General features: G+C 38.8%; 2 protein-coding genes across 2 annotated transcripts; both read right to left on the bottom strand.

Annotated features, from left to right (window-relative positions):
- Positions 1-29: 29 nt before the first annotated feature.
- On the bottom strand, positions 30-4,368 carry LOC121759967 (probable membrane-associated 30 kDa protein, chloroplastic). Its single transcript, XM_042155553.1, has 11 exons — positions 4,039-4,368; positions 2,883-3,007; positions 2,690-2,800; positions 1,730-1,794; positions 1,579-1,660; positions 1,398-1,472; positions 1,150-1,220; positions 977-1,059; positions 599-663; positions 451-525; positions 30-368 (listed from the first exon to the last, which is right to left on the bottom strand). The coding sequence occupies exons 1-11, from the start codon at positions 4,163-4,165 to the stop codon at positions 261-263; spliced, it is 987 nt and encodes a 328-aa protein (XP_042011487.1). The 5' UTR covers positions 4,166-4,368; the 3' UTR covers positions 30-260.
- Positions 4,369-5,131: 763 nt separating this feature from the next.
- Positions 5,132-6,855, bottom strand: LOC121761195. Its single transcript, XM_042156803.1, has 2 exons — positions 6,303-6,855; positions 5,132-5,494 (listed from the first exon to the last, which is right to left on the bottom strand). The coding sequence occupies exons 1-2, from the start codon at positions 6,804-6,806 to the stop codon at positions 5,432-5,434; spliced, it is 567 nt and encodes a 188-aa protein (XP_042012737.1). The 5' UTR covers positions 6,807-6,855; the 3' UTR covers positions 5,132-5,431.
- Positions 6,856-17,230: the final 10,375 nt, after the last annotated feature.

The raw sequence follows: 17,230 nt of genomic DNA, 5'->3' as shown, positions 1-17,230 counted from the left end.
AACAAAATCACTAAGATCAACAACTGAAATTGCAACAAAATATTCAGCCCAAAATTCGTAAATTATTACGTAATTGTTCCATTATCACAAGAAATTACAGCAGTAAAAGAAGCCTAAAATAACTTAATAGTTGAGATAACTTGAACAGCTGAAAAAATGTTTCAAAGACATAATGTACAGATATTCCTATTTTTGCTAGTCTGCAGCTCAAGAATTCAAGTTTCAGCAAAGCACAACAATCCAAGGCCTCATACCTCCAACTAGTATTCCTTGGTCTGTTGCCTCAATTCATTCAACTCCTTCTCGATATCAGGGTCTTGAAACTTCAACGCTGCTGCAACCGGTCTCCCCGGTGGAAGCTCTCCCTTCTGTTAGACAGAAATAGGGAAACTCGATAGACGTGATGCTGACACACTGGATACAAGTGTTTCTGAGGATCGGGCTAGTTACCTTGGTGCTTCCTGAGAGCTCTTTCTTCAAGTCCGCAAGGTCATCATCGACTGATGAGGTTTCAAGCAAAGCAAACTGCAAAGTGAGAAAATGCAGTCACAACTCTATGTAAAGATTCTGCACAACTCTATGTAACGGTTATAACTACCTTTCCTTCAAGCTCGTCGCTGGTTAGTTGATTAAGAGCTTCTGCTTGAGACTCCATTGCCATAACTGCCGAAGAAAAAAACATAATCAACTGATCAGTGATCGTGGTTGTATTGTTAATAGGAAGCACACACTAGATGCATTGGTTCGTCACTGAGTACTAGGTTCCAGGAAACTCAGGTGCATTACATTTAAACATGGCTAATAAATTTGACGATCGAATATCCCTACATAATCGTCTAGTATGTTCTACTGTCTCAACTACTAAACGAGGTGATTAAGGTGAATTCTTGTGTGTTGATAAATATTGAATGGTCACTGGCATAGTCAGGCATAAGCTCACTTTGCAAATAAAACGTAATCGATTAGATTGGCTTACCTTTTTCTTCCATCTTCTCAAATGCAGAAAGAGCATTACTCGTATTTACATTCCCCAACATCTCACTCACTTTCGTTGCAGTTCTGAAAATAAAATGGAGAATTGCTGCAAATTGAAGTAAACTAAGAAAGAAGATGGCAAATACTAAAAAATAACACAAGGCGAGAACAAACTTGGCCGATTGAGCTCGTGCTTTGAGAGTTTCTTTTTTTGACTTGGCCTCTTGTATCTTGCTTTCCAGCAGCTGCAGGACAAGATAGTCAACTAATAATATGAAATACATATTAAGTGTATAGATAGCTATTAATTTTAATCTATTTAAAGGGTTAAAGAGAGTGCAAGTTATATTTATGTAGCTTCATGACAATTACATGCTAGCAAGTGCATCAAGAAACACGAAATAAAAACTGAAGAGACCCACCCTTGTATTGGAGACGAGGTTCTCAACTACACTTTTCTGCTGATCAAGCTGAGCCTTTAAAGAATTTGCATTATCCTGGAAATAACAAATGGTGATGTAACAAGCTGAACAATAAACTGCAATGTACTTGCATCACTTCAGTACAACGAAACAGTGAAACCAAGTAGAGGAAAGTACTTACAGCGTAAGATTTTCTACGCTTGAGAGCCTCACGAGCAAGGTCCTCATCACCCTTACTTAGAGCAAGTTGCGCTCTGCCGTACCTGTGATTAGACTCTAACGTGAGTGCTGCAGGAAAGGAAAAAAAAATATGACAGATTCGAGGATCTTACCAATCTTGAGAAGCTTGTTGTGCAGCTTTATATCTATTTTCCATCTGTTTCTGAGAAGCCAGGACCTAAGCAAGAGATAAAACAGGGTGATCATAGCTTGTCTTCACACAATATATTCTTCTTCGTGAACTTTTAACTGACTGACTATATGATATTGCAATTTCGCAATGAAGGTAACGCGTCAAGAAACAAACATTTGTAGGGCTATTCTGGCCTTCCAAAGCAACCCCCGACCCAAGAACAAAAAAAGCCACCTCGAAGTTCAAACCCCCTTACATCCCCAACTTTTTCTAGTAAACCTCCATGAATTTGATTCCTTCCGAGATACTATATGCAGAACGAAATTCACTAGAACCAACTTAATACCAGATGTAACTAAAACCACATTAACAATGGAAAACACCATCATCTAAATCCATCCCCATAGCATATATACAGACGCACCAAATCAAAATAAAAAGGAAGAAAACTGTGTCTAACAATGTGTGTGGGTGTTATACAACAGTGAAAATTGAGAATATTCGGAAACCACTCACCCTAGCCTAGGTATATGGTCTTTGTACAGGAATCATGCCTCAACTTTCTTGTATCTAATTATAGCACAATATGTCCTCAATGATAGATGTTTCGTTGTTGAGTTCCATTGTAAACTAATAGTGTCGTTAGTGATGCTGCTGCTATGCTTATAAACTATGTAAAAGTTTAGCCACTCGCACTCAGTTTCGAATATATATTTCTAATCAAGCTCTTAGTTGATTGAACTTGATTTCAAGACAACAATCTATTGTGCTGTAAAAGATTGATAGCTATGATTTAATCTAAATCCTAAATTATATCCCCCAACCACTCACCAAGAAGAAAATTCTAAAAAAAGAGTACTATGTATGAGTTCCAAAAGGAATAATAGCCTTTAAGAAAGAAAATGCAGAGTAAAAAAAAAGCAATGAAAACATGGCATACTTGTGCTGTAGCTTGACGCAACTTGATCAAATCGTCATTCATCTCTATAACGGTTTGTTCTAGTATTTTCTCAGGGTCCTCAAAGGAGCTTATTACAGCATTTGCATATGACTACACTTAAAAAGAGTTCAAATACAGTCAGTGACATTTGGTTGCCGGTAAGACTCAAAAGAATCGCAAGAATGTATACAACCTTAACAACTCTAGCAAAACGATCAAAAAGATTCATCTGAGTACCAAGTCCACCCCCTCCAAGGCTGTTACATCGGGATCTACTGGAGTAAGAAACCCGTACAGTTGTATATATCGGAGTACCCACTGCCCATAAAAAGGAAGGAAAAAATTGGGATCTACCATAAATACCGGGAAAAATACATTTCATCTGTTTTTAGAGAGCAAAATAGGAGTATTAAATTACAAGAGAAAAAAAGATGACATCAATGCAGAGTTAGTTTTTAACTACTTCAGCAACAGACAGCACTTAATATGCAAACATGATAGGACGAGATGCATCCAAATAAGCCTCAAACACAACATGCAAAATTGGCATCAGTCAAAAAGCAAAAGTGACAATCAAGACCTACGAACAAATCATAAACCAACAAGAACTCCTCAAATCTGTCTCTCAAGGCAAAAAGGATCACAGAAGTGAACATAACTAAAATAACTTTCTCCAGATTTTCCATGATTCAGTATAAAATCTCCAAGTAAATACTCCACCCAGCCCCAAATTGGTGTCCCCGTTCATCCAAGCTTCCCATTTTATCCTTGTCCTTAATGAAATTTATTTGCCTTGTTAGTTTCCAATGCAATAACTATGAATAATAATAATAATAATAATAATAATAATAATAATAATAATAATAATAATAATAATAATAATAATAATAATAATAATAGTAATATTGCCCAATTACTTGCTATAAAGTATATACTATACGAGTTATGATGGTTTTGAACAATTATTCAGGAAGTGAAGGAGCATACAAATGAAAACCTTTAGCCCTAATTTCTATACAAATACTTAATTTTGCATCAATTGAACAAAAATATACAAAAAGCGTCACCATCCACTGCATTCCGCTGAAGCAGTTTATAGATACAAACAGAATAAATCTCCCAAAACCCCCCACACCAAGAGATATATGCAGAGTAAATTGAGCAAACAATCTAGCAGTACCCAATGCTCACCAACTTGCACCTGCCTCTGACATTATCATTTACAAATTCCTCAATAACCAAAATCCAAATTTACACAAACCCATTATCACGCGATGCCAAAAACGAAAAGAGTTTGCACCGACAGCTCAATCAACAGACCACGAACAACAAGAAATCTGAGAAATTACCTCCTCGGCCGAAAAAGGATTGCCTGAACGGGACAATGACCCCTCGATTGCACGACGGAGAGGCGGAGCTAACCGTAGAGGAAGTCATGCTTATCCCTGCTATCGGCGCTCTTACGGCCATCGCCATCAATAATTGTTGTCTTCTTTATTTTATTTTATTTTATTTTTCTCTGCAAAACGAATCCCCAATCTCCTATTATGAATAGGCAGCTCCTATGGAGAGCTGAATCAATCAAATATTGAAAGAAGATTGAACCAAATAGTTCTGCAGGAACACAGTGGCTTTTGTTTTTCTTTTTTCCCCGATTTAATTATGCTTTTTGTTTGTGGTTTGTAAAGCGAGAAAGGCTGAAAGGATTAGGTTTTATTTTAGTGTTTTATTTTATTTTATTTTATTTTTGGTTCAAGAAATAACAAAAACAAAAGTGATTAATACAAAAGGTTTTTTATAGAGAAAAACAAAATTTTTTCGTGTTTTGTTCTTTTTTTTTGTACACACATCGGAGTTCGCGATACATTCGGCAAGCGAGCTAACCCTGACACACATCCCCTCATGGCTCGAAGACTAGCCCTGTGCGCACCAGCCTGTGAGCAAGCCCCTCCTCAGGCTCGTTCTCTAGCCCCCGTTCGACGGGTCCGGGGCAGCCGGGGTCGGGACCGTAAATTCTCGCCATCAAGCGGGTCGGGGTCTGCAAGCTTGCCAAGCCCAAAGGGCAATCCAGGATTCGAACTCATGACCTCCTGGATGGGCGGTATCCTTGCCTCCCTTCTCAACCGGTTGAGCTAGGAGGCTTGGATTCTATAATGTGTTTTGTTAAACGAATCTTAATTTAGTCGATATTCAAGAGCATTATTGTTGGGTCAGTTGTGTTTGGCCAGTTCATCCTTAGCACATTGAGACCAGCTCGTACAAGTTTAATTTTATAGTAATAGTTGTAGTAGTATATCATTATTGTAGATCTTACCAAAAGATGTGATGTGATCTCAGAATAATTTTTTATTTTGAGGAATGATAGTGTTTTAGATCTAATTCATTTTGGTTATTTTTAAATTTTTTCTTATTTTAGAGAGCATTCCTAATTTTCACTGAGAATGAAAACACAAGATATGGTAATCTTCCACATCTTTAAAAAGTATTACTAACAAAATACACATTTCCTTAATTTACACAACTCCAAACAACACAAACACCTTTTTTCACAGGGGGAAGAACTGCTTATCAAGAAACTATTACACTTTTCACACACACAAAGTGGAATATATACATGTTCTCGCCCCTGCCCTTTACAAACTATACAGCCTTGCTCTATAGTTTGGAGGAACAAGCCTGTAACCTAAAGGCGAGCAACCAAGCTTAACGCACCACCAACATCCGCGGCTCTTGAATGTGCATTTATGAGACAGCTCTGTTTTCCTGTTCCGTGGAATGCGCCATCATGATGTTTTCAGATGGCTTCTGCAATCAGGTGATGCTGAGAATTTAGGACCACAAGATTGGAACTCACCTCAGTTAAAAGATGACCGAACCTAATTATGCATCAAAGCACAGCTAATAACCTAAGGGTCCGTTCGGTTTGAGAGATTATATATCCCATGTATTTGTTTGGTTCATGAGATTGAATCTCACAACAAAATTCTAGATGGATAATCATATGATAATGAGTTATAGCAACGGAACGACATCTAAGAGTCTAAGGCGTGTCTATTTTCCAGCTCTAAGCAACCACATTCATCTTATGTTTCTCAAAAGTTTAACATTTTACATTTGATTAGTATGTGTGAGAAATTGAGGCGACACTTCAAATACTCCATCAATCATCATTCAAAAGCCACAAACACAAACCACCACTTCTCAATGCAGAGACACATTATTCATTAATAAACAATATCAAGCTCTTCTCAAGCACATCCGTATCATTTGTCTCAAAGCAACATCATGGATTTGCTTACTCACGCATTGCACCATAACTCGATCTCCTAGCTAAAGACACGTGAGATAATATCCAGCTCAACTCAACCACATTCGTCTCGCTTTTCTCAAACAAGATTTATGCATTTGATGGTATACTTTGATAATGCTGATATTCAAATATCAGCCAATATATATTCGAATATCCATCACCAATCGAAACCTTAATGTTCCTAAACAGTAAAAGTATACCTATAATTCATGGACGACCCATTTCATGCAAAATTGAGATCATATGATGATAAAGGATTCTTTTCCTTCACGAATTCAGATATCGAAATGAGCGGTTATTAACCTGAGGAATTTTGAGCATATCAGCGTAACCATCGATCTCCTCCGGAGATGTACAATCCTTGAGCGTCTCGAAGAGCGAGAGGGAGAACTGCTTCGAAACCACCTCCACGTCGAAGTAAATCAACCCAGAGCTAGGAATGTCGACCTGAATTCCCCTCACCGGGAGCCATAGAAACAACTCCTGAGCCGTAACACCTGTCAAATTAGAAATCCTCCCGTAGCTGATGCGGCCGGTGATGTCGCATTCGTACCGTAGGCGCGTCTCGAACACGGTGTCGCACGGCGAAGGAGACGGCAAGCGGAGGCGGAAGCCGCCAGATGTGGGGTCGACGGAGAATTCGGAGATGCCTTTTGGGAATATGCCGATAGGGAGGCCGCGGGAGCTGAGGATGTCATAGAACGTCACCACCCGCGTTGATATAGGGTGCGGATTGTCTTCCGCCATTGCTAGGGTCATTGCGGCGATGAGGAGCATCGCCATTGTCGTTGGATTGCGCAACACCATTGTTGCAGGAAAATGAGATAGAAACTGAGATTGGGAATTGGGGTTTAGAAAATGCAATTGTCAGCCCGTCTCTATCTTCCCTCCCTCTATCCTTATAAGGCCATCCACAATAGGAATAGTCCAGCAATAGCCCAGCCATAGCCTAGCCACTGCCACATCATCAGCACTAACAATCCTCCTGCCACATCATCAAAACAAACAAATAGCCCCGCAATAGCCCAGCCATAGCCTAGCTACATACTATCTACATCACTATTAACAAATATGTACAAAATGAATTAATTAACAATCACACAATATACGGAATTAAATTTACGACACAAAAACGAGAAAATTCACTAATATTAATAAAATTTAAAAAGTACATTAATTTAAAAAAATTACATAATAAAAAAAAAACTAACGCCGTGCAGTCCTCCGCGCTCATAACTCTTCAATTAAATCCTTTTGGAGTCGAATATGAACCTCTGTTTGGCGCATGTCGGCATGTGCTTGGAGGCGGCCGTCTTCATCGTGGGGTACCCCACTCCGTACGTTAGGTGCGAATGAAAATGACGGGCAAGTCGCGTATATATAGTGTTTCGGAAAAAAAAATTAAAAATTCGCGCTAGGCGATCCGGACGCTGCAATAGCGCCTAGCGGATCGCCTAGCGCCACGGAACCGCCGAGCGCTAGGCGGTTTTTTTTTCGCGAAATCCGCTAGGCGGCTGCAATAGATCGCCTAGCGCCGGCGCTCGGCTAGGCGGTGCGCTAGGCGCTATTGTGGATGCTCTAAATAGGTTTGATCCTCTTTTGTCATCATTGCAAAAATTAAATAAGATAATTGGTCTCTAAAACAAGAAAATTAGAAAAATATTGAAATATCAAAATACATTATTGTATTAAAAAAATATTTAAAATATCTATTTTTAGTATATATAAATTTTTATACAATATATTCATATATATATATATATATATATATAGGGGTGTGTTAAGATCATTCGCAGTTTTTTAGTCTAAGCTTCTTTTTAATCACAACCATTGGATCCTTGAATTGGATGGTTGTGATGATCTGCATTATTACACTATAATGGTGCATTATTAGTCGGTGTGCATTATTCAACTGAAAATCTGCATTATTACACTATAATGGTGCATTATTAGTCGGTGTGCATTATTCAACTAAAATTCTACATTATTAAATGACACGTGGCATCAATCTGACCGTCGGATGACAAAATCGTGGGGCTGAGATTAAAAAGAACAATAGAACAAAAGATACAAAAAGGAAATAAATACATCCCTAGGGGTGCATTATAATGACAACCTCAATTTCCGTAATAACCCTATAACTAAATCTGGACCACACATTTTTAAAATCACGTGGTCTAGATTCAAACTTAGCTTTCCTTCATAAAAAATGCGCAGAGGGTAAATATGTCATTTTGCTTATTTAATTTCTGAATTTTGCTCATGATAAAATTTACGTATCCAAATTTCGCTCATTTAAATACGTAAAATCTTATTTCCCATGATATACAGATGTATGAGATTCAGTTACACGTATGTATGAGGTTCAGTTATACGTAAAATCTTATTTCCCATGATATACAAATTTCGCTCATTTAAATACGTAAAATTTTATTTAAGTATCATTTTATCATTTTATTAGTCAAAAGTATCATTTTTATCAACTCAGAGTATCATTCTATCCGGCAAAACTACCATTCTATGCAATAAACCTAACATATATCATTTTATCATTTTATAAGTCAAAAGTATCATTTTATCAACTCAGAGTATCATTCTATCCGGCAAAACTATCATTCTATGCAATAAACCTAACATATATCATTTTATCATTTTATCAGTCAGTCAAAAGTATCATTTTATCAACTCAGAGCATCATTCTATCCGGCAAAACTATTATTCTATGCAATAAACCTAACATATATCATTTTATCATTTTATCAGGCAAAAGTATCATTTTATCAACTCAGAGTATCATTCTATCCGGCAAAACTATCATTCTATGCAATAAACCTAACATATATCATTTTATCATTTTATCAGTCAGTCAAAAAGTATCATTTTATCAACTCAGAGTATCATTTTATCCGGCAAAACTATCATTCTATGCAATAAACCTAACATATATCATTTTATCATTTTACGTGATATTTGGCGAAATTCAGAAATTAAATGAGGGAAATGACATATTATCATTTTATCAACTCAGAGTATCATTCTATTCGGCAAAACTATCATTCTATGTAATAAACCTAACATATATCATTTTATCTTTTTACGTGATATTTGGCGAAATTCAGAAATTAAATGAGGGAAATGACATATTTACCCCCGCGCTTTTTTATGAAGTAAATCTAAGTTTGAATCTCAATCACAAGATTAGAAAATATGTGTTGTTCAGATTTGGTTATAAGGTTATTACGTGATTTAGGGGTTATCATATGATCACAACTCTACATACCTATATATATATATATATATAGGATTGTTATATTGCTAACTCAATACTTAATTGCTAACTACAACTAAATAATAGCCATTAGATATTCAAATTAATGGCCTAGATCATCAGTCCCGAAATGTCAATACGATCAACAAAAAAAGTCAATAAGGGTATTAAGGTCAATTTACAGCAAAATAGTTGTAACTAACTTTTGAAAAATATCTCATAATTTTAAAACGCATATAACTTTCTCAATTTAAATTATTTTTTCGCACAACATATATCAAATTAAAGATAATTTCATAAAGATTCTAACGAGATCTCACTTGCATATGTCCCGATGTCAAAATTTGAAAAAAAAATCGAAGATTTTCAATTTTTTCTTACATCAACAAGTGTCAACATGATATATAAAATATGTCAATATAATACATGTAGAATGTCAATATAAGCAATGTGTTAACATTCTCAAAGTATTGTGTTGACATTCTCAAAGCATTGTGTTGATATTTTTGAAATATTATATTGACATTTTCATCCAAAACCCTAATTTGGTAGTTTTTTTTAATCTTTTTCAATTTAATTAATAAAAATGAAAATTACACGTGGCAAATTGTAGACCACAATTTTTCTAATATCCTATAATTTTAAATTAGTTGTAGCTAGCAATTAAATGATGTGTTAGCAATTGATCACTCCCCTACCGTGGTATATTGTATATATAATATATACGAAAATTGGTATACTGCACACACTGAAAAATATATTTATAAACAAAATATAATAAAAAGAAAAAAAACCTTCAAACCCCTAATTTCATAAAAGAAAAGAAAAAAAGTCAAACGCTCTCATCATCTCGACAGTGTGATTTCAAGAAAATGAAGACAATATTGACCATGATATATAAATTGTTTTGTATTTGACTATTGAACTTTTATTGATTTGAATGTTATGAAAAACATTTCATTGTGATGAAGTTTTATTTTGGACATTATCTAAAAGGTTGAATTGTTATTTTAAATATTTTGGCTAAAAAATAGTTTTTTCGGTATAACCCATGTATAAAGGTATTATGATATATTGTACCGTATTTCGGTATACTTGTATAATATACTGAAATATGGTACGGAATACCGCAATTATGGTACGATAACGAGTAAGAAAAAAATTATCATATCGAATTTTTGGTATACTGGAATTCGGTGTACCGATAAGTTAGTATGGTATTTGTATGATATTTTGTCACCGCAGTTTTCGGTATGATATACGATATAAGGTTCTCGGTACGGTAAACCATACCAACCCCATCCTTAACGTAAAAACCACAAACTTTTATTCAATTATGGTATTTTTCACATACTATAAAAGTTGTTTATAATATCACAAACTTTACAATCAGTGTGTTATGCCTCATGGCAGGTCAATTGTCATATATGATTGGCATACATGCCATTTTTATTCTAATTGCCACAAACTTTAAAAGTTATTAAAAACACAACAATTATATTACTACCATTGTTCTACACTGTTTTAGTAATTTTTTATTTTTTTCATCCTCCAACTCATTAATAATAATCTATAAATACCACTTCATCCAATAACTTTTTTACACAAAAAAGACTATATTCACTTAATTTTCTCAATAATTTTCCATTCGCAAATTTGCGAAAGCGTCCAGCGGAGAAACACAATTTTTGGAAGCAATTTTATATCAGCCTTCTAAACCACCCGACTACGGGAAGTGCCAACTCTGCAATGCCCGCTCAAAATGAGGGGGTGACATTCATCCGACCGGGACGCATGCGGTGAAGACTAAAGGCAAGGGACAAACCAAGAGCCCCATTCGATGAGAATGTTTTGTATGACTATTTGCTTAAAGCCACGAGCACCAATAGATCCAACTTCACGTTGAAACAATAGAATAAAATGAGGTTTGTTTTGTGTTGGAAGAAAAAGATCGTGAAGAATCAAGAAGCGGATTTTCCGAAACAGAGGGAGGAACCAGAAGGAGGAACACAATTTTCTCACATCGGATGGGGGAAACAAAGGGAGGAACCAGAAGCCCCCAGCGGAGGCGGGAACGGCGGAGGAGTGATCGGCGCCGGCAATTTCGTCGGCAAAACACGAAGCAAACAGGGGGACGGCGACGCCGTTCTCGGAGGTGATGGGTTAGGGGTTGATAACCCTAACCCTAAATTATGTTATATACCCCCAAGTTCCTTCAATTCGCATAAATCCCCCCTATACTTTCCGAAATTATGCCAAGAACCCCATCCTTTACATGCAAGACCCCGAACTTCTTATGAGTTACAAATTGAACCCCAGACATGTGATATGTTACACCTTAACCTTCAACCAAAAGTTTTTGGATGTACCGTTTATGTCCATATTCCAATACATGAGAGAACAAAATTATCACCTTGTGCTACCAAATGTGTTTTTGTGGGCTACGGGATTAATCAAAAGGGGTATAGATGCTATGACCCAACTACAAAAAGAGTAGTCACCACAATGAATTGCAACTTCCTGGAAACCGAGTTCTATTATCACACTCACCTTGGTAGTCAGGGGGAGAGTGAGTCATACAACAGAGTAGACTACCTAAGTTGGTTTGTGCCCGAGTCAAATCACTCCAACGAGGACTCAACAGAACCGGTTAGCACTGTCGCCGAGCATGTCTCGATCGCTACAGAGTACTCTCAACCGCGTTCCAGTATCTTGCCTCAATCGATATCCGAGGTATCTGAGGTAATTTCTGATCCACCTCAAGAAAATAGCACTACTACTGACCCGTTATCACAGAATCTGTTGATGAAAGCATGACCCTCGACGAGAGTACAGGTCGATACATCCTCCCACCACAAAGCAATCGTGGAATTCCACCGAAGAAAACGGGTAGAAAAGGCCAGTATGCTGTGGCTAACTTTGTGAAAGGGAGCTTGGCCAAAATGGCTAGGGCATTTGAAGCTGCACTCTACGAAGAAGAGGAAATCCCCTATACAGCCGAGGAAGCATGGAAAGTTAAACATTGGAGAGATGCCATGTTTGTAGAGATGGATGCTTTGCTAAAGAACAAGACTTGGGAAGTAGTGAACTACCCAAAGGGGCTACTACAGTGGGATGTAGATGGGTATTTACAATCAAAAGGAGACCCGGCGGATCTATTGACCGATATAAAGCGAGACTAGTGGCAAAGGGGTACACATAGACCTATGGTGTCGACTATGTAGAAACTTTCTCGCCAGTTGCCAAGATCAATACAGTGAGGGTGTTGTTTTCGATAGCAGCTAACCGAGATTGGCCTTTACACCAGTTCGATGTGAAAAATGCCTTTTTACATGGAGAATTGACCAAACTAGTTTATATGGTTCCCCCAGCTGGATTTACGGGAGACTTCCAAAAAGGGGACGTTTGCAAGCTCAAGAAGACATTATATGGCCTTAAGCAATCTCCAATAGCATGGTTCGGGAGGTTCACTGAAGTAATGAAGAAGTATGAGTACTGCCAAAGCAACTCAGATCACACCTTGTTCCTCAAGAAGAAAAATGGTAAGATCACATGTCTCATTATTTACGTTGATGATATGATTATCACTGGTGATGATGAGGAAGAAATAGAGCAACTAAGGAAGAACCTGTCCAAGGAATTTGAGATGAAAGACCTTGGCCATTTTGGGAATAGAAGTGCTTAGATCAAAGCAAGAGATCTTTATCAACCAGAAGAAATATGTACTTGATATCTTGGCAGAGACCGGAATGATTGATTGCAAACCAGTGGACACTCCAATGGTCCAGAATCATGGACTACAAATTCGGGAAGGAGCCAAACTAGCTGATCGAGGGAGGTATCAACGGTTGGTTGGGAAACTCATCCATTTATCCCACACCAGGCCAGATCTTGCATATGCTGTTGGAGTAGTGAGCCAGTTTATGCATGCCCCACAAGAAGAACATTGGGAGACAATATTGAGAATAGTACGATACTTGAAGGGTACCCCGGGTCATGGAGTATTGTTCAAGAAACATGGGCATTTGGAAATACACGGCTATACTGATGCAGGTTGGGCAGGAAATCCTAATGACAGAAAGTCCACAACAAGATACTTCACCTTTGTAGGAGGTAACTTGGTGACATGGAGAAGTAAAAAGCAAAAGGTGGTAGCATTGTTGAGTGTCGAGGCAGAATTCTGAGGAATTAAGAGTGGATTGACAGAAGTACTATGGTTCAGAAAATTAATGACTGACCTTGAACTCAAATCCACGCAGCCGTGTCGATTGTTGTGTGATAACAAGGCCACCATTAGTATCTCAGAAAATCCAGTCCAACATGACCGGACTAAGCATGTGGAGGTGGACCGACACTTCATAGAGGATACAATTGATGCAAAGATAGTGGAGTTGCCCTATGTCAAGTCAGAGGATCAATTGGCGGACATCTTGACAAAGGCAGTAAACTCGAACTCCTTTCGAGGTGTATTGAACAAGTTAGGCGTTGGTGATCCCATCACTTAACTTGAGGGGGAGTGTTGGAAGAAAAGGATCGTGAAGAATCAAGAAGCGGATTTTCCTACAATCACAATTAATAGGGAAGATTAGCAATTGATTTTTACCATGTATATGAATTAGGTTTAGGGTAATGAATCTTACCTTAATTGTATCATTCTTGAAAGCCTATAAAAAGGCATGTACATTTGCTCCACCGAGAATAAGATTGAATGATTCAATTCCCCAAATACTTCTTCAAAACCTATTTTATCATTTTGAATTAATTTAGTCTTATGAGTGGATATGAGATAAATAGTCATGAAATACTATAATGTAATTTGATGGTATGGGGGTGAGTTAAGATACATCATCACGGGATGAGTTTCTTTTTTCAATATAAAGTAGTTGAAGAAAGAAATGAATATTCCATATGTCCACAAAATATAGACAAGTTTATTCATTTTGGGTTGTCCACCAAAGTTAGACTAATTCAAAAAATGAAAAGTTTTAAACCATTACTAACTATACACATAATTCTAAATATGAATTTCACAATCTGGTAACAGTCTAACACTATTTCCACCACATTTTTCTCCATCTCTTTTACTTTACCAATTATGCATTAAAACCCGTGTTATTCACAACTTTGTCTATTTTTTTTAAGATGGAAGAAGTATATACATAATCCTTTAATAGAAGATAAATATAACAACTGAACAGCACATAAAGGCTAATGCTTGTTTGGTAGCCTAGATATATGAATTATTTGGTTGTTTGATAGATAAAATAAGGTCCATGTTAGGCCATCAAAGTCCATCTCAGGCCATTGAGATCTGAAACAAATTATATCCTTATCTTAAAACCCATCTTAATTAATATCTTATACTAATTTAATATGCCTACCAAAGCACTAAAATATACCATCATCATTAATTGTCAAATGACATTGAACAAATAGAGTATTCCTACTTAAAATACTCCAATTTTCTCAACTAATGGCCCAATTAGAGCATCCACAATAGCGCCTAGCGCACCGCTTAGCTGAGCGCCGACGCTAGGCGGTGCGCTAGGCGATCTATTGCAACCGCCTAGCGCTCGGCGGTTCCGTGGCGCTAGGCGGTGCGCTGGGCGATCCGCTCGGCGCTATTGCAGCGTCCGGATCGCCTAGCGCACCGCCTAGGGCGAATTTTTTTTTTCGAAACACTATATATACGCACCTTGCACGTCATTTTCATTCGCACCACTTGTTTTAACGAGTACTCTCTATCTAAATTTCTGTACAAGATCAACAACGGTAAATGGATCTCAACAACGAGCCTACTTCAGGGAGTAGCGGGTCTCAAGGTCAAACTCCCCCGGTCCCCGTGGGAAGTGGATGGAGTCAGATGCCACCATACTACAACATGTACCCGTGGCAGCAGGTGATGCCCGGGATGCCAGCTGGGGGGAGTCCGCCGGTGGGGTTTCCGGTGATGCCGGGGTGGGCACCCAGTGCCCAGATGATGCCGGGGTGGGCACCCGGGATGCAGATGATGCCCGGGGGGTACAGGCGACGCAAGGGACGCCGGGGGGGTACCGGCGACGGGGGGATCCCCGACGACACAGGGGACGCCGGGGGATGTCTATCGCCCCAGTTTTGATTTTTCGACTGGTTCGTCGCACACATCGACCCCAACGGAGGCGCAGCCGTTGCCCCAATTTGACACTTTCTCCTTCGATGAATTGGGGTTAGATCTTCTCGGTGTTCCGGATGCTCCCGTTCAAACGGGGGGCGCAGGGCGGGGTCGTGGCGCCCCAAAGAAGAAAAACAAGGGGAAGAGGGTCGGCGAGTCCTCGCAGCCGGGTGAGGACGACAGCTCGGTACGGAGGAGGTGGACGGACGTGGAGAACGTCGCGCTGGCCAAGGCGTGGGTGAGTGTTTGCGACGATCCTCTCGTTTCGAACAACCAGAGGATCGTCAACTTGTGGGGCAAGATAGCAGCAGCCTACCAGAGGTTTTGCCCGGAGGGGAGGCGATGCACCGGGGAGGATTGCCGGAAGGGGTGGGACCGAATCAGGGCTGCGGTCTCCCGATTTTCGGGCTTGTACACCAACGCCCTCCGCATGATGAGCAGTGGCCAAACGGAGGAAGACTGCAGGAGGATAGCGGAGAAAGCCTTCCCCCTGAAGGGGGGTGTATAAGGACTTCACCTACTGGAACTGCTATCTTGTGCTGAACGACTCCGAGAAGTTCCGAGTAGGTGTCGACGCTGGCTGGCCGAAGAAGCAACGACTGAACTATACCGGTGATTTCAGCGGCAGCAACGGTGGTTCCCACGACCTCCCCGAGACGGCCCAGGAGGTCCCGACCCCTCGTTCGTTCGCTCGCCGAACTCGCCCGGTTGGGCACAGACGGGCTCAACGGGAGGTGAGGGGGGTCGCCGGGGGTTCCCAGGAGGTCCAGTCGGCATCCCCCCTTCGCCAATCCACAGCGGATCTCAAATTCTTCGCGCGTCAACAAACGCGCGCTCAGATGGTCAAGACGATGGCCGAATGGCGGGCGGCGGTGGACCCCGTGGAGAAGAGTTTGCTTCAAACATTGCTCCTGAGCATGCAGGAGGATTTGGAGGCGGCACGGAGGGAAGCCGCTGAGAGTAGAGGCGGCGGCGGCGATGAAGACGGAGGCGATGGTGCCGACAACGACGGAGGAGACGACGACGGAGCAGATGAGTGAATTATTGTACTTTTTTTGTTAATTATTGTACTTTTTTGTTAATTATTGTACTTTTTTTTAATTATTGTACTTTTTAAAATTTTAATAGTATTATTAATGTTTCTCGTATATGTCTCGTAAATTAAATTCCGTATATTGTGTGATTGTTAATTATTTCATTTTTATATAATTGTTATTAGTGATGTGACTATTGATGTGACTGGGCTATTTATGATGTGGCTAGGCTATTGCTGGGCTATTTATGATGTGGCGAGAGGATTTTTAGTGTTGATGATGTGGCATGAGGAGTTTGTGGCTAGGATATGGCTGGGCTATTGCTGGGCTATTCCTATTGTGGATGCTCTTATAGGTTGGAGCAAAACAATAATTTAGCAACGACGTCGTACGACTAATAGTTGAATTAATTTATTTTTTATGGGTTGCATTAGTGTGCTAACTAATTTACAGTAATAATTAATAACGTTCAATTCTGTGTATTAAAATTATCAACACAAAGACATAATTATATCAATACAATATGTAAATTTAAATATCAATATAAAGACATAATTTATCAACATAAGAAAGATTGATAAATTTATGTCTTTGTGTTGATATTTTTAACATACAAAATTGATATTTAGTTAATAGTTATTACAATAAAAAGTTAGTTGATCCCACCTATTTTTTATTCTTTATAATAATGGATATTCATTTTTGGTAGCGCCATCACTTGATTTGAATTATTTCAAATATGAATAGATATACAAACTCACACAAATCACACCAAAAA

This window comes from Salvia splendens, chromosome 13 (genome assembly GCF_004379255.2).
Source record: "Salvia splendens isolate huo1 chromosome 13, SspV2, whole genome shotgun sequence".
In the NCBI taxonomy this organism is placed as follows: domain Eukaryota; kingdom Viridiplantae; phylum Streptophyta; class Magnoliopsida; order Lamiales; family Lamiaceae; genus Salvia; species Salvia splendens.
The sequence above is the reverse complement of the archived record's forward strand: the minus strand, read 5'-3'. Positions and strand labels throughout refer to the sequence as shown.